This window comes from Octopus bimaculoides, chromosome 8 (genome assembly GCF_001194135.2).
Source record: "Octopus bimaculoides isolate UCB-OBI-ISO-001 chromosome 8, ASM119413v2, whole genome shotgun sequence".
NCBI lineage: Eukaryota > Metazoa > Mollusca > Cephalopoda > Octopoda > Octopodidae > Octopus > Octopus bimaculoides.
Window position 1 is genome coordinate 44,162,648 of NC_068988.1, and position 22,043 is coordinate 44,184,690.

At 35.3% G+C, this 22,043-nt stretch overlaps 1 protein-coding gene across 10 annotated transcripts in view; it reads right to left on the reverse strand.

Moving 5' to 3' along the window:
- The window catches only part of LOC106868262 (dedicator of cytokinesis protein 7), a 174,794-nt gene that overhangs the window by 111,216 nt on the left and 41,535 nt on the right, over nucleotides 1–22,043 (reverse strand). For 3 of the 10 annotated variants that reach the window (XM_052970084.1, XM_052970083.1, XM_052970081.1), the window contains exons 1-10: nucleotides 20,848–21,111; nucleotides 17,809–17,987; nucleotides 15,179–15,250; nucleotides 11,961–12,075; nucleotides 10,920–11,135; nucleotides 9,168–9,253; nucleotides 7,271–7,337; nucleotides 6,223–6,372; nucleotides 4,894–4,959; nucleotides 3,810–3,996 (exon numbers count right to left, since the gene is read on the reverse strand). In XM_052970084.1, the coding sequence (XP_052826044.1) occupies nucleotides 3,810–3,996; nucleotides 4,894–4,959; nucleotides 6,223–6,372; nucleotides 7,271–7,337; nucleotides 9,168–9,253; nucleotides 10,920–11,135; nucleotides 11,961–12,075; nucleotides 15,179–15,250; nucleotides 17,809–17,987; nucleotides 20,848–20,997 (1,288 nt within the window). In that variant the 5' untranslated portion in view covers nucleotides 20,998–21,111. Of the gene's footprint in view, nucleotides 1–3,809; nucleotides 3,997–4,893; nucleotides 4,960–6,222; nucleotides 6,373–7,270; nucleotides 7,338–9,167; nucleotides 9,254–10,919; nucleotides 11,136–11,960; nucleotides 12,076–15,178; nucleotides 15,251–17,808; nucleotides 17,988–20,847; nucleotides 21,113–22,043 lie in introns of those variants that run through there. The other 7 variants (XM_052970086.1, XM_052970089.1, XM_052970085.1 and 4 more) reach the window with 4 other exon arrangements.

The window sequence follows — 22,043 nt, forward strand, 5'->3', positions numbered from 1 at the left end:
ATATATATATATATATATATACACGCACACACACACACACATATATATATGCATACACACATACAGAGTTTCTCTGATGATATATATATATATATAGACACACACACACACATATATATTTGATGATGATGTATATGCATGTAGTAATAATAATAATAATGATAATAATCTAAGGATGGAATTTATACCAGCACAATTTGGTACAATCCCATAAACTTGTTGCAAGTTGGGTTTACTAGGTTGTAGCTGATATAATAAGAGGTTTTATGTGCATACTCAAAAACATTTCCCGTAAATGAACGTAAAGGATACACACACATGTATATATATATGAAAAACAGAGTGTATAAGAATGAAGGAGAAAATACAAGATTATACATACACACACTCATATATATATGAAAAACAGAGTGTATAAGAATGAAGGAGAAAATACATTATACACACACACACATACAAGCACAAATTATCTCATTTTTTTTTTCTTCATATTATGGAGATTAGGAAAACAAAATTTACAACACCATATGTTGGTTGCACATGTAATGAGACATAACGACTGTGATAATGTTATGTAAATGTTAGGTATTATTAGATATTTCTTGCAATTCAATATTTATCAACACTTCTGCTTCAGTAACAAGATTTCTAGTTCAATGGTCTTTAACTTAATATTTGGTTTGGGTGAAGATCTTTCAAACCAAGTGCAATTTATTCACTGATATCCTTTACCAAACCAAGCTCTAAACACCTCCTGTGTCTGTAGGACAGTATTAGAAAACAAAACATATTTCAATGCTGATAATGAATCAACTGCTAAGATTTCAATGTAAATAATATTTTTATGTTATAAGCATTAATCTGAAGCTGCAGAAAGTAACAGGCACATTGCCAGGAATTGAACCATGTGATCTGCTGCATGCCAGACAACCAAAGTTGTTGATTACAAACACACTGTTGTATAACTGATAATGCAGTCATCATGGTAAGTGATGATATTATAGTTCATGTCTACACAGTTGATCTGTTTCTCTTTTCAGTCTAAGACTGGTACTTATAACACTTTATCATGCTTAAATGCAGCTTTAATTACAGTCACAGGTAGAAGGATTTTAATATTCTACACCCTTTTAATTTACACCCAAACTTGAATGGTTTCATAAAAATGAAAATAGTGAAGGGTGCTAAACTGTTTTTACTACACACTTTTAAAATATATTAGCCAAGTGACAACCAGTTAGTTAACCCACAATACAGACACATTTTTCAGTTAAACTCAAAGTAAAGGAAAATTTTGGTTCTCATTATAATGCTTTCTTTCACAGGCACAAAGTCAAAAATTTTGCAGAGGAACAGTTACTTATAAGATTATATTGCACTCAATATTTGATTGGTACTTTATTTTAATAATCCAGGAAAGATGAAAGGCCAAGTCAACCTTAAAGAACGTGAACTAAAAAATATAAAAACATGTAACTAAATACTCGCAAAGCATTAGTCCACCATTCTGTCAATTCCACTCATCTGTTATCCAAGTTCTTATAATGATAGTAACGATGGTTGTACTTGTAGTGGTGTAGTTGATGAAGTGTTGGAGACAGTGGATGTGGTTGTGGTGGTAGTGGTAGTGGTCAGAGTGTTGGTGAAAAGAAAAGAATGGCAAAGCAACTCTGTCAACTTCTCATGCTAGCAACTGAAAGTCCAGGTGGTGCTTGTGTAACACAATATATCTGGTAGCTTTGCAAGTGTGCACTTTTGCAGGAGAACTGCTCCTGGGGGACGGGGGACTGATACTTACAATAGTCGAAGAGTATTTGACTTACTCCAGCTACAGAAGAAAGTATTAGACACATTTCAAATAATAACAATAATAATACTTCACAACATTTATAATTATTTCTAACATAAAACAAAAAACAAAAATAATGAAAATAATATTTAATAATTTGTAACATAAGCAGAAGGGACACAAATTATAGAAGAGGTGAACAGACACTTAAATCAACTTGGTTAGAACTTATTTTATCAAGCCTGCAATGATAAAAGGCAAAGTTAATCTAAGCAGGATTTCAACTCAAAATGTAAAGGAACATAACTAGATATGACAAAGGATTTTGCCAATTGCTCTATCTCTGCTAACAAGAACAATGACAATTTCTCACATTGTTGGTAGACCAGATTAATTTCTGAAAGGAACGAAGCTATATAATTTTCAATAGTTAACTGGATATCTTCTTTCATTCTATTGTTACTCTCACTATGTCTCACCTCTAGACATTGCACTCCTCCTAGTCCTTCTCCTGAACAGAAACATTCTGGAATTCCCTCACTGTTAATGCTTCTGGAATATTAAATGCATCAATCTCATCACTTGATGAGACTGGTGCAAATGTCATGGGCATTTCCCATCTGAAAAAGATGGGATGGTTACAGCTTTGACCATATTTCTGCTCAATTAGGGATGACTTGGGGATAATAAACAACAACAATGTAGTAACCATTGTATTCTGACCAAGTCCACCTTGCCTGGTCTCTACAATGGTCACTGCCAAAATATACAGTTGTGCACAAATAATGTGATGAAGGTACAACATGAGATTATCACATTGCATTCTATACGACTAACTCTTGCATGTCAGAGTGTAAATACAGTTCTTGTAATGGCAGAAACATGATATATCTGGAACAAGAGATTTTTGGATCAGACCTAATTGTTTGGTCAACTAGTTGCTTGATCAGAGATGTGCTGGGACGATACAGCATCACCAATAACTGTAATAGTACCAAAATAACATTTTAGCTGAAAATAATAAAGTTCTAAACAAGTTCAAAAGCAATCATCCAAAGCTGTTGAGTTTCATTTTAGGTTATTAAAATCTCATCTCTGCAGCAATAATAACAACTTAGAAGAATCCATGTAAAACACCAGATTAGCCCTTTCACATTCGTAATCATAATGCTGATAGATATATTCATCATAGTTATATGATAATCATTAAATAATTGAACTGAAAAAGTATTGTGTTTCTGTGTGATTAATGAGACTTTTTCTGTAGACAAATGTAACTTGTCAACCAGAATAAACAGTCAACTATATATCATACACTCAGAAGCAACTTAACACCATATATATATGGCTCAGTGGTTAGAGTGTTGGGCTCACAATCATGAGGTAGTGAGTTCAATTCCCTGATCGGGCTGTGTATTGTGTTCTTGAGCAAGACACTTTACTTTATGTTGCTCCAGTTTGGTCAGCTGTAGAAATGAGTTGCAACATCACCAGTGTCAAGCTGTATTGGCCTTTACCTTTCCCTTAGACTACATTCGTGGCGTGGAGAGGGGAGGCTGGTATGCATGGGCGACTACTGGTCTTCCATAAACAGCCTTGCCCAGACTTGTGCCTCGTCAGAGAACTTGCTAGGTGCAATCCCATGGTTATTCATGACCAAAGGGGGTCTTATACATACACACGCACACACACACACATACCAACAGGTACAGACATACATATTACATATATAACTAAAAATACAAGCAAATAAATACACTACCAACACAAACTTCATACCAATTCTAGGCAAAAACAGAGAGCTAAACATAAATTAAGAGGAAAACTACTGACTGTGAGACATCCAGAGAAAAGATATAACCAAACAACAAAGTAGAGTAAGAAAAACAAAACAGCGGGAACAATTTCAAATGTTGAGAAATGAAATCAGTAACATACTGTAAAAGTATATAACACAGAAACAACAAAATGAAGAGAGATATCTATGTTAAAGAGAAAATAGAGAGATGGTCTTTCTTACCTAGGCTGGCAGTTCGGGACATCTCTGGCTCAGATTTTTCTGATGACATTGATGAATCTCGCTCTAGACTGCCAGCACCACTAATGACGTTCATGAGATAGATGGCGGTCCAGGCGAAAGGCATTCTGTATTTACCAAGTCTTTCGCAGAATTGTACAGCATTGCTTTTATGTTTCTCTTCTCTAATCTGAAATATTTACCAGACACATACAATGCAATCAGACAAACTCAATCAAAAGAAATCTATCAGTAATTTCTAGCATTCACAATTCCCATAGGGATAGAAAAGGCTCAATTCCTACAAAATTTATGAACCAACATGATCAAGAGAATATTTACAGAGTGTCTGTTAGGTGTTTTTGTAATTATATTCATTAGTCGTCGGAAATTACTATGAATTTCAGTAATTAATAGTAATTTCCCTTTTTTATTTAAATAAATTCCCTAATGTATTTGTATTTTAAAAAGAAATGGTCAGCTTTATGATAATCTATCTGTCTCTCTCTCTGATAAGAGTTCAAATCCTACTAGGGTTGCCTTTTTATTCTTATCTTTTCAGAAGTCTAGGAAGGCCTGCAAAGGTCATAAGTATTGCTTCTCCTCCCTCAGACTAATTTATCAAAAAAATATTTAAAAATAGATGCATGGTAAGAAGTTTGCTTCTCAACCACATGGTTCTGGGTTCAGTTCTACTGCATGGCACCTTGGGTGACTGGTTTCTATTATAGCCCAAGGTCAACCAATGCCTTGTGAGTGGATTTGGTAGGTGGAAACTGAAAGAAGCCCACTGTATGAATATATATAGACATACATATATAAACTATGAATGCATGTATCTATGTATGTGTGTGCACTTACGTTTGTGTTTGCCCCCCCCCCACTTAACAACTTGTGTTGGTTTGTTTATGTCCCTGTAACTTAGCAGTTTGACATAAGAGACCATAGAATAAATACCAGTTGAAAAAAAAAAACAACCTAAAACATCTCACTGCAGTCCAATGATTGAAACAAAACAAAAGATAAATATATTTTACAGGTGAAATATCTATAATCAACAGTCATCTTCAGATCATAGAATTCTTACTTTATCTTCTTTCATGTAGGGTTCAACACATTCATTGATTTCGCCTTGCTGTAATACTTTTTCAAGCTGAAGAAGAAAGAGAGAAATATGTAAAAAGAATACAATTTTATTTTAAAAATTAAATGAAGTGATAGTCGGCAACTGAAGAAGTTGATGTTTTAACTCTGTTAAACACCAACATCACCAACTGCCAACTATCACATCTACTGATATAAAACTATGAACAAATCTATTCCAGCCATGACCAACCTGTTGATGTAAGACTACATTATCTAATTTGTCTGTTCTTGTTTAGTAAAGTAGAATGTGATTTGAAGATTTGGTAGCTACTTATAGCAGGTCAAATGATCATAGCAAGGTTCCCTTGTTAACTGAAGAATTCTTAAGGTGAGGCTGCTAGGACTTATGTTGTAATTCTGAAGTATTAAAAATATGAAACAACAAAAGAAGAGAGTATTATTCTATAGTCGTCTCTTCATAATATTAAAAGTGATTTATAACTCAGGCACAAGTTCATAGTGAAATAGGAACACAGAACACAAAAGACAAAATGTAATGAAGTACTGGAAAAGATTTTGTCCAGTGCTCCATCAATCTTGCCATATGTTAGCCTAATGTATAATATTAATAAAACAAGCCTGAGAGTTATACTTTATACAACCTCAACTATGGAACAAAAAGACACTAACAATATCTTTAACATAATGAAATAAATTTGTATACAATGAAATATGCTCAATATTTCTGCACTATTTTCACAAATCCTCAATTTGTTAATATGGTGCACAGAATTTTCATATTGATTTCTCAGATGTCTCTGGTTATTTCATATGCATACTCCATTAAGTAAATATGCTACTGAAATGTTTTTTAAATTTAAAAACATCTAATTTTATTAAAACTTCTCTTCAGAATGATTAATAAAAACTTGAAGGTGGCGAGCTGGCAGAAACGTTGACACACCGGACGAAATGCTTAGCGGTATTTCGTCTGCTGTTTACATTCTGAGTTCAAATTCCGCCGAGGTTGACTTTGCCTTTCATCCTTTCGGGATTGATTAAATAAGTACCAGTTACGCAATGGGGTCGATATAATCGACTTAATCCGTTTGTCTGTCCTTGTTTGTCCCCTCTGTGTGTGTAGCCCCTTGTGGACAGTAAAGAAATAAGAATCATTAACACATTGAGTAAAATGCTTAGTAACATTTCAACTGTCTTTATATATGTGTATATAAAGGGGGAAAGACTATTACACACTTTACCCTAGAAATAATCTCTGATAAAATTGAAAAAAAAACAATAAAACACATAAACTCAAAATGTGACATACCCGAACCACAAGGAAAACATCAGGGGAAGGGTATGTAAGACTGAATATAGCACTCTGGCTTCGTGTTGATCGGTCTTTGTGGGGTACATGCATGTTTATCATTCGGTTAGTGGACTCTGTGTTCATATCAAAGTAGAAATTTTCAGATATCTGCAAAATATCAAACACATTAATTAATACATTGGCGGCAGTGACATGGGTTAGACAATTTGACAGGAGAGTTGCATCAGGTTAGTCTGATTTGGCATGGTTTCTACAGCTGGATGCGCTTCCTAACACCAAACACTCCAGGAGTGTAATGGGTGCTTTTACGTACCACAGGCATGGGTACTGTTTATATGGTACTGGACTGGCCATGACTACAATGAATAGGTGCCATTTACATGGCACAAGCACTGACCACGACTGTGATTCATAGGTGCCCTTTACATGGTGCTGCCAATGATTCACAGGTACTATTTACATGACACCATCAACAACCACCTTGCCAGATCAGATTGGAGCTTGGTACAACCTCCTGGCTTGCCAGTCCTCAGTCAAACCGTCCAACCCATGTCAGCATGGAATGCAGATGTTAAATGACGACAATGAGGATGACACGCACACATACACACACACATATATATAATATATATATATATGAATGTATTGTTCACAAACTGATTACAAATGGATAACAATATATATTATATGAATGTTTGAGCTATTAGTTTATAATTTACGCACATATTTACATGGCACAGGCAGTGACCACAACTATGATTCACAGGTACCATTTACATGGTACCATCAACAACCATGACTACAACTTACAGATGCCATTTACATGGCACCAGCATGGCCATGTAAATGCATAAATCAGAAAGATTAAAAAAAAAAAAGGTTTCTCAGAGTTTGAGAATGCATCAGAAGTGAACAGTTGCTGATTCTTTGTAAGGTTTGGTTAATTAATATGCATGTGCGTGCTTGCACATACAAAAACACATGCAAGCAGGTATACAAATATCAACACACACAAATATCAATGATATGAATGCTGATGAAATACCTTTTTCTTTTCTTTAGCATCATAAAGTGCCAGAGATACAAAAATAGGCTCAATATCAAGTTCAAGTCTGAAAAGAGAAAAATACATCACATAAGTGAGACATCTGACACACACATACACACAAACATATACAAACAGAGTCCACTAAAAAGATGTATACACACTTCAGGAAAGGAAAATCTGTAAAAATATTTAATCCAGTGTTATTGCAATTTATTCAGTGTTATCACAACTTGATAAAACAATGGAAGAGGTATTTATATGTACAGAGGTAATTATACAAGTTAAATATTTATGCAGGTTTTTCCTTTCCTGAAGTGTGTATACATTTTTTTGCCGGGATCTGAATATACATACATGCATGATGCAAGAGTTCTTCAAAACTGACCAACCATTAAGGAAAGGGACAGGCTTATTGCCTGTAGATAAGAGGACAGTTGTGGATACATGTTTCTGGTTTGATAGTCCTCATCAGCACAGCATTTATCTGACCTTATCTCCAGCAGCAGCCAAAGGACTTAGACTTGTACAAAACAGAATAGCAAACAGTTATGGCCTAGGTAATTTGCTTCATTTAAACCAGCAGTTTTCAACTGGGGTCCATATAAGATTTGGTGGGGGGACAGGGTTCACACAACAAATTAGTAAATTGTCCACAATAGTATTTTAAGGGCCTCTGAAAAAAATTTTGCTTTAGATTTATGTATTGGTATTTATTGTAAGAAACAGCAAGGTTTCTTTCTCTAACATTTTACATAGTTCAGCTTACACAAATTAATGTGTGAAAAACAAAGTAGGAATTTTGAAAGATATTTCTATAAAACTAGTTTTTTTAAACATCAAATGTCCAAGAAGAAAATAGTAATCAAAGGGGTCCATAGATAAAAAAAATGGTTGAGAACCCCTGGTTAAATAAAAATCAGCTAAGAAAAATAACTCAGAGTAGTCAATGGTGTGTATTTGAATAACATAGACAAATACTGGTATGTTAAATACCTTACAACAAAAATTATGGATATATCAAAATTATATCCACCACTAGAGGACACACACACATTAAAAACCCAGAGGGCATAGGTATAATTTAGTCAGTTAAATTCATGTGGATGCTACAAAGAAAGATATACTTATACAATCTTAATATTGATTTCAAATTTTGGCACAAGGCCAGCAATTTCAGAGATAAATCGATTAAATTACATTGACTCAGCACTCAACTGGTACTTATTTTATTGACCCTGAAAGGTTGAAAAGCAAAGTTGACCATGGCGGAATTTGAACTCAGAAGATAAAGATGGGTGAAATGTCACTAAACATTTTGCCCGACGTGCTAATGATTCTGCCAGCTCGGTGCCATCAAAGCAATAACAGATTTTGGAGGGGGATTAAAATCAATTAAATCAGCTCCAATACTTGGCTGGCAGTATATTTAATTGATTCCAGAAGCCTGAAAAGCAAAGTTGACTCTGGCAACATTTGAATTTGTACAAACGTCTTTAATATTAATAAAAGACAAAACAAAAACACTGTCTACACAAAAGACAGGAAGGTCATGGGTGGAATGATTTTGATTATCTACACTGCCTAATACCTTGTGAGTGAATTTGATAAATGGAAGCTGATGGAAGCTGTGTGAAAGCCCATCATGCAATATATATGTGTGTGAGCATGTCTCCGTCCCCACCCCCAACCACCATTTGAGAAATGATGCAGGTTTGTTTAAGTCCCCATAACTTGGCAGTTTAGCAAAAGAGACCGACAGAATACGTAGCAGACTTAAAAACAAGCACTGGAGTCAATCTGTTTGACTAAGCTAACCAATGTGATATTCCAGTATAGCCACAGTCCAATGATTGAAACAATAAAAGATAAAGATAAAGATATTTTTAAGAATTACTTCATTTGGAAAACTTTGATTAGGATTCTGTGCCCAAAATGTTCTCGGGGTATTTCTGGGATCATTCTTCTAGCAGTGAGTTCATCCTAAAAACAGAATAAGAAGATAATGAAGTATAATCCAAATGTGCTTTTTTTTTTTTTTGCAGTATTTCAACACTGAACAAATATTAATTATGCATTCTACATACAAAAATTTTCATAAATAAGCTGCAATGCATTCCACTTAATTTTATACTAATAAATTTGTCAGATTAACACCTGTGACTGTACAGCACAGTGGTTATTACCAATATATATCCATGCCAAATTTAATAAGTCAGGTGGAAGCTATACCTCCGTCTGAAAACTGAAGCAACAAGCAGGTGAGATAAGTTATGGAAGTGTCACTTTATAGTGAACTAAAATTACTTGATTTGTAACCACAGTGTTATTATTTGTTTTCTGCAAAACTAAAAATATTTAAAGGATATGAATATTCATGTTTGTTAACTACGCTGTTACACAGTTATGTATATGTCTAAATGTATTAAGCAATAAAACATACAAAATAATTTAACAAACCCAACAAATCCAATATTAACATATATGTATGTGAGTGCCTAAAAAAGTATATTTTATATATATATACATACACCTTGCCAGATCAGATTGGAGCTTGGTACAACCTTCTGGCTTGCAAGTCTTCAGTCAAACCGTTCAACCCATGTCAGCATGGAATGCAGATGTTAAATGACGATGGTGATGATGATGACATGCACACACACACACATATATATATATGAATGTATTGTTCACAAACTGATTACAAATGGATAACACTTAATATATATTATATGAATGTTTGAGCAATTAGTTTATAATTTACATGCATATCCATACATATACATACACATGAGCACGCATGCACACACACAATCTGTAAAGCAGTTGGCTTTGGGAAGGACATTCAATTGTTGAATTCATGTCAAAGCAGACAATGGAGTTTGGCACGGCCCTTTGGCTTGCCAGCACCTGTCAATCTGTTGAAACCATGCCAGCATAGGAAACAGACATTAAACAATGATGATGACGACGATGAAATATATACTCTTTACTCTTTTACTCTTTTACTTGTTTCAGTCATTTGACTGTGGCCATGCTGGAGCACCGCCTTAATAGTCGAGCAAATCGACCCCAGGACTTATTCTTTTTGGAAGCCTAATACTTATTCTATCGGTCTCTTTTGCCGAACCGCTAAGTTACGGGGACGTAAACACACCAGCATCGGTTGTCAAGCGTTGGTGGGGGGACAAACACAGACACACAAACACACACATATATATATATACATGTATACATATATACGACAGGCTTCTTTCAGTTTCCGTCTACCAAATCCACTCATAAGGCTTTGGTCGACCCAAGGGTATAGTAGAAGACACTTGCCCAAGGTGCCACGCAGTGGGACTGAACCCGGAACCATGTGGTTGGTAAGCAAGCTACTTACCACACAGCCACTACACACACACGCCCATAATTACATATGCACAAAGTTATTTATACACACATATATGCAATATACAAATAGACTCAAAGGTACTTGAAGGGACACGCATATCAATAAGAAGCCACAGCAGCATGACATCAAATAATAATTTTGATGACAAGTAGTGATTACATACACATGGGTGGCCTACACACACACCACTCATTAAGCATATCCGTGTAGTGTAAACATAAAACAGTGATGACATAGCTAACATGTACTGACCTCATCTTGTGATGGGTACAAACTAAAAAGGGAGTTTTGTCTGCATTGTTTACGCTGAGACTCGTTGTTGCGGTCAACCTCTTCGGCAGGGATCCGTTCCAGAATTGGTTCCACCAGACGATCAGCCTGGGACTGCTTCAGATCAAATATACTGCTGGCCCAACTACCACGAGGAGTTTCATTCATCTGCATTGACTGACGCTTTGGCGTGTTGTCCTGAAATGTCACAAAAGAAGACAAAGCATCGTAAGATTGGATTCAGTAAAGATTCAGAGATTCAGCACTACATGAGACTAATTGCATGTTGCATTATATTGTAATACACCAGGAATCAAACCATAGACATCCGTATCTTAAGGCTAAGATTTGATTTTTGTTAAACATGTAATTGAAATAGCCTTAGGTCATTAGCATTCCGATTACTCTGTCAACTATGATGTTCATTTATCCACATTGTTTCAAATTAATCCTGCATTACCTCATAGCTTCAATATTTCATTCGTGTGATTATTTATTTCTATAATAACATGCTATGGTAAGTGTGAGAGGTCAGATTCAGACAATTTGAATATAAAACAGGTAAAATATTTGCGTTGGTTGTGGCCTGCTTACATGCTAAAGATTAAATATCAATGTGAATAATGTATACATAAAATGGTACAAGCTGCAATATTTTGTCTCATAGAAACATCTTAAAAACTACAGGGCTTTGCTCAGAATACCACTGAATCACCAGAAATGGTATCTTGACCTAATTTGGTCTCCTCAGTGATGAGTACCCCAGATGTTCTGAGTTAAGCCTGTGCTCAAAACCTGCAGTACTATGCTGAAATCTCAGACAGAAGATGAGACTTTACAATGTTGAGTCTTTGTTTCTTGGTGTATGTTTTGCTGTGATATATCATCAGTCAAGGGATATGATCTGTGTGTAACTAAATATATAAATAAAATACATATTTATTAAAAACTAAAAAATGAAATTATTGCCTCCATCCCACCCCATATATCTACACGTGACTGTACTAGAATCTAAATTCTCACCTTGTCCTGTTCCACCAGGCTATCTTCCACATCAATCTCATATTCCTGTTGAATAATGTTTTCATTGTCAGGAAGCCGCTCTTTGTTACAGACACTGAAACTGTACTTCTCTTGTCTGAAAGTATTAACAATTTAAATAAACAAAACACAGAGAAAATCAAAATCAAATGAAATGAGGATTTACAATTGTGTTACAAAATCTGCTTAGGATAGAAAGGGGTAGAGAGCTAACCCTACTGGAAATATTATACAATACAGAATTATATCCATGTGCTGCATGACAAAATAATGACTAATCTTTCAGTCAGGTAACTTCATTATTATATGAAGAAATAGGAGGAGGAGTCACAGTGGTTGTGTATATATTATTAAGAGAAATGTTTATTTACAAATATACATGCTGTAAAATCTCTTTTAGGTACAAAGCCTCTTCTAAGCCTTCTCTGCTGTAGTATTACTTCTAACACATTAGTCCATGCTTCATCTTAGAGCATACAATTTACTTCAGATCATTAGAGCCTCTGTATGGAAGCAGCCATTCTATCTTAAACTACATCCTTTTAACTTAGAAAGAGTGAGCAGACATTGAACAATGAAGTTCTAGATACACTACGCATGAATAAAAAATGGCATGGTTATGTCTGGAATACTTTTCATCATAGGCCAGTCTGCTCAATCAAGGCTGACCAAGGGCTAAACAATTATAAAAAAATTCCCACTCTACAACCAGTTCCAGTGACTAACCTTAGAGTCAAAGAGAGAGACCTCAAAGAGGTCACTCAATCTAAGAGAAATAGCAGCTAAATCTCATCTTAATCTTAAGCAAGAAAGAATACATTGAACAATGAAGTCCAAGATACATATATACAATTTCTGAAACTAATACAAATGAGAGGTCATGAGTGGAAAGCTGTTGATCAAAGATCAACTTGATCAAGGCTAACCTAGGGCTAAACAACAACATATCCTTAGTTTATCAAGTACTTCCATGTTTAAAGTTTTATCCCCACCACCCTATCATCATTACTAAAAATGAAATGGTGTGATGTATTCTATCATAATGTTCCTAGTGTTAACTGCATCAAAGACATTTATATTTTTGGTGAAACCACATTATGGGAGAATTTGAGACTCAACACTGCACATGAACAAAATACTTTGTATCTTATAGTGCTGACACTGAGTACAACAGTAAATTTGTTGTAGGCCTTCAAGACTCTAGATTATTAACATCATCGTTACAGTGGTTTTGTTCATTATTTAGACCTACATTACATTTCAATCAATTCTGTCACTGATAAGGTGGAGACACATGGCTTAGTGGTTAGGCTGTTAGAATCATGGTTATAAGATTGTTGTTTCAATTCCTGGATTAGGCGATATGTTGTGTTCTTGAACAAAACACTCCATTTCACGTTGCTCCAGTCCACTAAACTGGCAAAATTGAGTATTCCTGCGATGGACTGGTGTCCCACCCAAGAGGGTAAATATATGCCCCACAAAAGCCAGAAACCAACCTTATGAGTCTATATGACTCAGAAAGGAACTTTATCCTTTTTTTTTTTTAATCATCATTGATCATCATCAGGTGTCTTAGTCTCAATGTACATAAGGTAATAGACTGGATTTGAACTATAAACTATTGGCAATCTTTATATCCAACTAAACATGGATGTATAATTAGACTGCTGAATATTGTAGTATTCAGCTTGAGAGATCCTCTCATATAGACATATAGTGCTAAGAGTACAGACATATGTTGTAGCAGATGAGAACTGTCTGCTATGGGCGCCAGAACTGCCAGATCACATGATTTCAGCAAACTGCACTTCTTCAGTGGCAGGTGTCCAAATCTCACTGCTAATGATATATAGAATAACAGTAATCTTTCACTTGCTGATACTGCAAATAGCCAGCAGGCTTATTAAAAAAATAAATATTACTGATGGAAACATTATTAATACTGGATAGCAATCTTTGTATCCTATTAAACAAGGATGTTTTATTAAAACATTGTGGTATTTGCCTTGAAAGTTTCTCTCATAAACCATTATTTCTTAGCTAAAAGTAAAAAGGTTTGTTAGACCAGTAGACCTTCCCCCCTAATGTATAGTTGAGTGAACTGGTTTAGAGATGTGGTACTGTTAGTTTAAATGGGATTTGAATGAGAATAATAAGGCATTTGTTTTGACTTGTCACAAGGTCAGTTTCTGTAGGAGAGAATTGTAGATCATTCAAAGAGGCTCAATGAGATTGCTAGGTCTGCCAGAAATAACAGCCAAATCTCTCATATTAAAAGAGACACATTAGAAATCATACCAAAGCAGACACTGGAGCTTGGTTCAGTCCTCAGCTCCATGCCAGTATGGGAAACAGAGGTTGAATAATGATAATGATGATACACTATTCTTGGAGGAAAAAAAATTAAAAAGAAACTGATATGGTCACAGTTAAATCACCACTGATCATAAATGTGCTCAATCAAGGCTGAAAAATTGAAGCTAAACAAGTCATTTAATTAATCCACTAGCAACACTAATGATAATTTCTTTTGACTAAGTACTATGTTAATTCTGAAAGGAATTGCTTTCAACAATAGTGGACCAGGGAGTGATCTCTCATTGCAGTGAAGTAACAGCTCTACTTGGAGAGACTCCCTCAAAATATTAAAGATCATAATTAAATACAAGTTTGGTACTGATTCCGTCATCCACCACCTTTCTATTAAAAAATTCTGATATAGGCACAAGGCCAGAAAACTTAGGGAGGTGTAGTTAATATTACTGTGTTGCAGGAGGCAGTGAGCTGGCAAAATTGTTAGCATGCCAGGCAAAATGCCTAGCAACATTTCATCTGTCTTTATGTTCTAAGTTCAAAATTCCACCAAGGTTGACTTTGCCTTTCATTCTTTCATGATTGATAAAATAAGTATCACTTGAGTACTGGGGTCAATGTAATCGATTTACCCCCACGCCTGAAATTACTGGCCTTGAGCCAAAATTCGAAATCAATAGTACTGGTACATTATTTTATCAACCCAGGAAGGATGATAAGTAAAGATGATCTATGTGGGATTTGAACTGTCAAAATTGAAAGGGCTGAAACTAAATAAAAGGTATTTTGCCAAAAGCTCTCTTGTGATTCTGCCAATTTAAGCGAATAAATAAAGAAAAGAAATAATTAAACGGAATGTAGCTAGAAAGTGGGTTAATGCTTACTTGCGTACAACTGTGGTATAATCCGATGTGTAAAGTCGAACACAATCCACAACATGTGGGTCAGTGTCTGCTCTGTTGGAGAGAAAAAAGAAAAAGAGTTACTAAGAGAGAGAGAGAGAGAGAAAGAGAGAGAGATGAAGAGGGAGAGACGGAGAAAAATAGAATTGAAATTCATTTAATGTGACGATTTCAATAAATGAAACACATGTGATTCCAATTTCAAGAATAATGGAAATGACTAAACAACGGGTGACATTACCAAGGTCAGTGATACATATTCATTTAGAAACAGCTTATTTAAAATTTTTTTCTCTGATTATATTGTTAATTAATTAGCCAGCTGTGCTTTGAGAGAAACTCTTTCCTGTACTGATTCTTGTAACAAAGTAGAAGTCATACAATACCATTTGGCTCAGTAGGAAGGGATCACAACAAAGTGAGACAAAATAGAGAGAGACTTGTAATCACTGCCGCCACCACCACTGCTGCCATCGCCACTATTATCTTTGCAGCCACCATTATCATTATTATTAGCAACATTTTAATATTGGTTCTTTTTAACAGACAACATAACTTCCTTCTGTAAATTTCAATGTGCTGATTTCTCTTTGAAGACAGATCTTCTTAAGACAGATCTTCTTAAGACAGATCTTCTTAAGACAGATCTTCTTAAGACAGACCAAACTAATTCATGCTTAATATCCACGATCCATTTCTATTTCATGTATTAACTAACCTACAGCACCAATTCAAACAGCAGTAAATGAACAACAAAGTATAATCTACAAGATACAGCAGTTAAATCTACTTCAGCCATATTCTAATATCTTGAAAGGTATACTGTACACAAATGTGGAAGTGCATGGCTCAGTGGTTAGAGCATCAGACTCACAATCATGAGGTAATGAGTTCGATTCCTGGACTGAGCTGTATATTGTGTTCTTGAGCAAGACACTTTATTTTATGTAGCTCCAGTTCACTCATGTATATAGAAATGAATTGTGATATCACTCACAACAAGCTGTATCGGTCTTTGCCTTTCCCTTGGATAACATCAGTGACATGGAGAAGAGAGGCTGGTATACATGGGCGAATGCTGGTCTTCCATAAACAATGTTGTCTGGACTTGTGCCTAGGAGGATAACCTTCTAGGTGCAATCCCATAATCATTCATGACCGAAAGGAGTCTTTACCCTTTACTGTACACGCACACACACACACACACACACTCAGACATTGTTAGGTGCACCTGAGCTTCACAGAAGGTTAGTATTTGATAGGCACTGAATTATTTTCTGGCTCTGAAGAGGAAAGACCAGGCTCTGTGATGTAGTCTTTGTTATGCTGAGAATGTGCGATCACTAGGAGAGATCCAAGGATAGTGGGGCCAAGCATTTGAAGTAGCCAACAGAATTCTAGCTCTCTGCTGTTCATGTTGAGGGTGGGAATAATGCTTTCTTGGTACGTGTAGTGATTGGAGATTCATATCACTTCACTGGAAGACGTTTTTGAGGTTTCTATTCAGGGACTTGATCTATAGTTGGTGTGAGATGTTTGGATTGATTGTAGAAGACACTAAGATGTAGGAGATTAAGAAAGAATATGAGCATAAAAAGCATTGGTGTGGGTACTGGCGCCATGTAAAAAGCACTCAGTACACACTGCAGAGTGATGGGCATTAGGAAGGGCATCCAGCCATAGAAATCAAGCCAAAACAGACTATGGAACCTGGTGCAGCCCCTGGCTTTAACTGCTCCTGAGAAGCCATCCAACCCATGCCAGTATGGAATATAGATGTTAAATGTTGACGATGATGATGAAGAAGAGCGATATCATCTGCACAGGATTGGAATGTATGACAGGAGACAGCAAGTAGGCTACTAATTTATAGGAAGAAGAGAGTGAAGAACATAACAGAACTTTGGGGCACACCAGAGTTGATAGAGTGTGGTTCAGAGACAGCACCATCAGTACATGCTAAGATGGTCCAATCCAACTGACAGTCACCAATTCTAGAGACAAGAGATACATGAAGCCTAGAGGTAGACAGTCTTTCCAGATTCATATACCATTGTCCTGTGACTATCAGAAAGCAACAATATCTATTTTAACTAGAAATTTCAAATTAAATTCTTTCTCCAACAAAATGCAAGTGCTTTTGAAAGTTTTTAACTATCTGTCCATTTATTTATATATCTGACTATATGTTTATTTTTCAACCAACTCATTAATACCTGCCTGTCAGTCTATTTGTCTCTACTTGAATACCTATATGTATGTTCACCTGCTAATCTGTATGTTGGCTGATGGGTCCATATAGCCTTTCCTTAGTATTTCAGTCCTTTCTTTGTCATAAGTATGACTTCTAACTCGGCACCTATTTTATCAACTTAGGATAGACAAAAAATAAAGAAGTCCAGCATTGGGTTTGAACTCAGAATGTAAACAATCAAATACTACACAGTATTTGTCTGATGTACTACCAATTCTGTCATCCATCTGTCATTAATCAATTTTATTTGGCCCTTTATCAGAGAACTAATACACGAAGAATGAGTGACACTTGAATATGAATACTCTGTCAAAAAAAGAAAAAAAAATACCCCCATAAGTTGATGTATGTAACATACCCAGGCTCATCTGGTACAACTGGTGTAAGGGTTCGACATATCCTGGGAACTTGCTGTATTTCAATGTCATCTTCAGGAAATTGTAAGAGATCTCGGAAGGGATCTCGGTCAATAGTATCTTGATGCTGTAGCACAAAATCTTCAAATTCAACAGGCGTTATTAATTCTCCGGGTGGCAGCTGACAGGTAAAAAAAAAAAAAAATTAAGTCCTCAAGAGAACATCATTAAAATTTAGCACGGACTTAGAAAATAAATGCTTGAAACATTGCCTGTCAAAAGTTTAAATGAATGAAGCTAAAAATAAGAAATATGTAACAAATAATTTGGTTGTTGTCAAACACTGTAGGCAGCATTTTGAAACAGAAAAGACTAGCAGGCTCATTAATAAGACTTGAGATATTTATATACTGCTTACTGGGAGACTGAATTCTCAATTTCATCAAAGAATATCTGCCATTCCATCTTCTCAAAGTAGGTACAATAAATAGCTATTGTTATTTTACCTGTACTATTTTATCTCCAGTAGATAATTAACCACTTACTTTCTACTAGCAGGATAGGCAATTATACTAATGTTTAACAGCAAACAGTCCTACCTAAATTTGATAGAAGCATCATTCTTCTTCCATCAGTAAGTCTTTTTTCGTTTTCTTTTTTTCTTTTAACTATTTAGTCAAAGAAGGAAGAGCAGCACCCTTTTATCTTCTCAGGCCCTCTGAGACTTGTGACCTCGTCCAAATGCTTGCAACAAAGTGTACTCTACGAAAAGCACCCAAGATGCCAGACAATGGTGTTACACTAGGTAGTAGATTAAGTATACCTCAAAAACTCAAAATACAATAACTACAAGGCATTTTTGGTCAATAATCTAATAACTCAAGTTACATTTCTTTCTTTTGATCTCTTGAAGTATGTAATAAATCAGTTGTCATCCTTTATATATGTTACATATTCATATCAATTCTTTTACTGGTTTCAATCATTGGACAGTGGTTATGCTGGAGCACCACCTTTAAAGGCATAACCAACTTGGGCAGGAATTTCAACTCAAAACTTTAAAGGATAGAACCAAACAACACAAGGTATTTTTGTCTGATACTATAGCATTTCTCTGATCCAAACAACAATATAGTCAGGTTGCCTTAGTTCTGCAGACCTGTAGATTAATAAATTCAGATATGGGTTTTGGAGCAATAATGATTAGAAGATATAGTATTTGAGTTTGGAAAATATGCAATTCCTAATGCAATAGAAAGTATGCACACATACATACACACAAATGCATATCTATATGTCATGTATGTGTGCATGTGTATGTGTTAAAAGAGATGCCTGAAAATGATGACATGATGATGATGATGAAGACAATGACAGATATTAAATATCTAATGACAAATGTGACAAAGGGGAAACTAATTTTGGACTGCTAGTCACTTGTCCCACAACAATGTAAAGATATATTATTCACATGACAAACAGACAATAAGGATATTAACAATAACAATCTCAATCAAATACAATAATGTGAAGTTATTTTTATAACTATTTTACATTTGTAGTTTTACCAACATGCATCTTTGGCTGTGTGGTTAAAACATTTGCTTTAGAATTATGAGGTTTTGGGTTGGATACCACTGTATGATACTTTGGGTAGTACTTGTCCTCTACAATAGCCACAAGGTTAACCAAAGCTTTCTACATAGAAGCTTGCAGGAGGGATCAATCATGTATTTGGCCATAAGACATAAGACTTAATTAAGCGGGATCATTCATGTATTTGGCCTGAAGACTTAATTTAGACTTGATTCATTGCTTAGGTTAACACTGCCACTTGGCCCATGAACGCTTTCTCTAGTCTGAGAATAATTTCCCTTTCTCTCACAAGTCTTAGAAAATGGTCATGGGAACATAAGCATATACATAGTTACATCAAAATGGATCATCACCGTTTAACGTCTGCCTTCCATGCTGGCATGGGTAGGAACAATGCATCAATATGAATATTTTTAAATAATGTGTCTGACACTTGAGTTGAGACATTCAAGCCAGTGAAGCAATGGTTCTAAACCAGAGTCCATATATGATTCTGTTGTTAACATCTATCTGCAATAAATTGGTTATACTTCTACAATACACAAAATATTCTAATAATCATTTTTATACAATTCCTAATAATATTTAATTCTAGAAATATAACTGGATTTTTTTTTTTTTTTATTAACATCAAATAGCTATGAGGGTCCATGCAAATAAAATAGGAATCAAAGGGGTACATACGTAAAAAAAAATGGTTGAGAAACACTGCTCGAAAGTAATAATAAACAAAGCATGTATACAATGGCAGTTTACATCACACCAATACTCCACAAGTTAAAAATCTATGTAAAATGCATTGGATGACAAAGGGAAGATATAAATACTGTGTGTATTTCTGTATGTGTGTGTGTGTGTGTTAAAATGAAACAAGCTGAATTGTATAAACTTTAGTAAAGAAGTGGAAGTTAGCAGTTAGATGAAAATGAGGTCCCTTCAAAAAACAGACAAATGTTGATTATTAAGTAAATGTCAAAGAAACACAATGCCTGTGTGTTTATGTGCGTTTGTATATACATATGCACCTCTATGCATATATGCATGTATGTGTGTGTGTGTGTGTGTGCAATGAGAGGGAGAGAGGAAGGGAGACAAAGTCAAGAGAAATAAAAAGAAATAGGTGATAGAAGAGAAAGCAAAAGAGAAAAATGACAGATGATAGGGGATGAGGAAAGAAAGAATGAGAGAGTGTGTGTGTGTGTGTGTGTGTGTGTGTGTGTGTGTGTGTGTGTGTGTGTGTGTGTGTGTGTGTGTGTGAAGTTTGTTTTCTACTTTGTTGTTTGAATGATACTTGAAGTTCTGGCAGTGGCAATGATGATGGGGAAGCAAAAATTACAGCACAAGCATACGCATATACATATTAATACATACAAGCACACTCCTATATGTAGATACTTTCACGCAGTCATAAATATATGTAAACATACACAATATTGCATACTCACAACAGCTAGGTTTATTCCACTGGTACTTTTAGGTACATCGTTGGTGATGGCTGGAGAATGGATCTGCTTTCGAACTTCTGCTGCCCCCTGCCTGGAAGGTAATTGATGAAGACGGTTAGCACTGAGGAACTTTGAGATTTTGGATAGCATCAGTGCATGCAACAAATGTCCACCACATTCAGGCGGCTCATACAGCCACTTGTGTGGTGGACATAATGTAGAAATAGAGAGAGAGAGAGAGAGAGAGAAAGAGGAAGGAAGTTGAGAAGTTGACGCAACTGACACTGATGTGTATGTGTGTGGGTGGGAGAGAGAGAGAGAGAGAGAGAGAGGAGAGAGAGAGAGAGAGAGAGAAAAAGAGAGACGCAGAAGCAGCCACTCTATGTGTACACACACACATACACACAAACAAACAAACAATTTAATCGGCTGCAAAATTACATAAGTGACTCAAAGGCCATGCGTTTTGGGCATTGCATTTATCAAATCATAAAACTCTCAGCCCTTGAGTCATAAATGATGATGATGAATATAATATATATATATCTATACACACACACACACACACTCTTACGTATAGGATCCTATTTGTTCTATTTCTTCTGCTTTGTTTAACACTTTCTCTCCTTTTCTTTATATATATATATATATAAAATTTTGTGTATATATATATATACACAAAATTTTATCGTTATATCTGTCTCTCTATCAATACACAAACATGCATTTATGTTCATACAGATGTACGTAAATATGTGTATTTTTACATTTGTTTTCTGAGGTGGGAGGAAAAGACTACCCTCTGTACCCAATTTATGATATTTTTAATGATATGTATGCATGTGAAAAAAACATCTTTTTTTCTATTTTTTTTCTTCTTTTTCTGCAGACAACAAAAAGCATTGTAGAACTGTAGAGATGGGATAGGATGGGATGATAGGATTTGGGAAGAGAGACAATACCAACCAATTGCATATATCAGAACAGAGGGAGCAAGGAGAACAACAGAAATGAGAGCTTGATAGGTTTATGGTTTTTAAATAAAAGTACTCACACACATACACACACACATATGTATCTGCATGCAAGCATGCAAACAAGAATTACATATGTAACCCTTATTTACATAACCCTCATTGTCATATACATATACTCACACATAAAATACATACACACATACTAACAGACACACACAC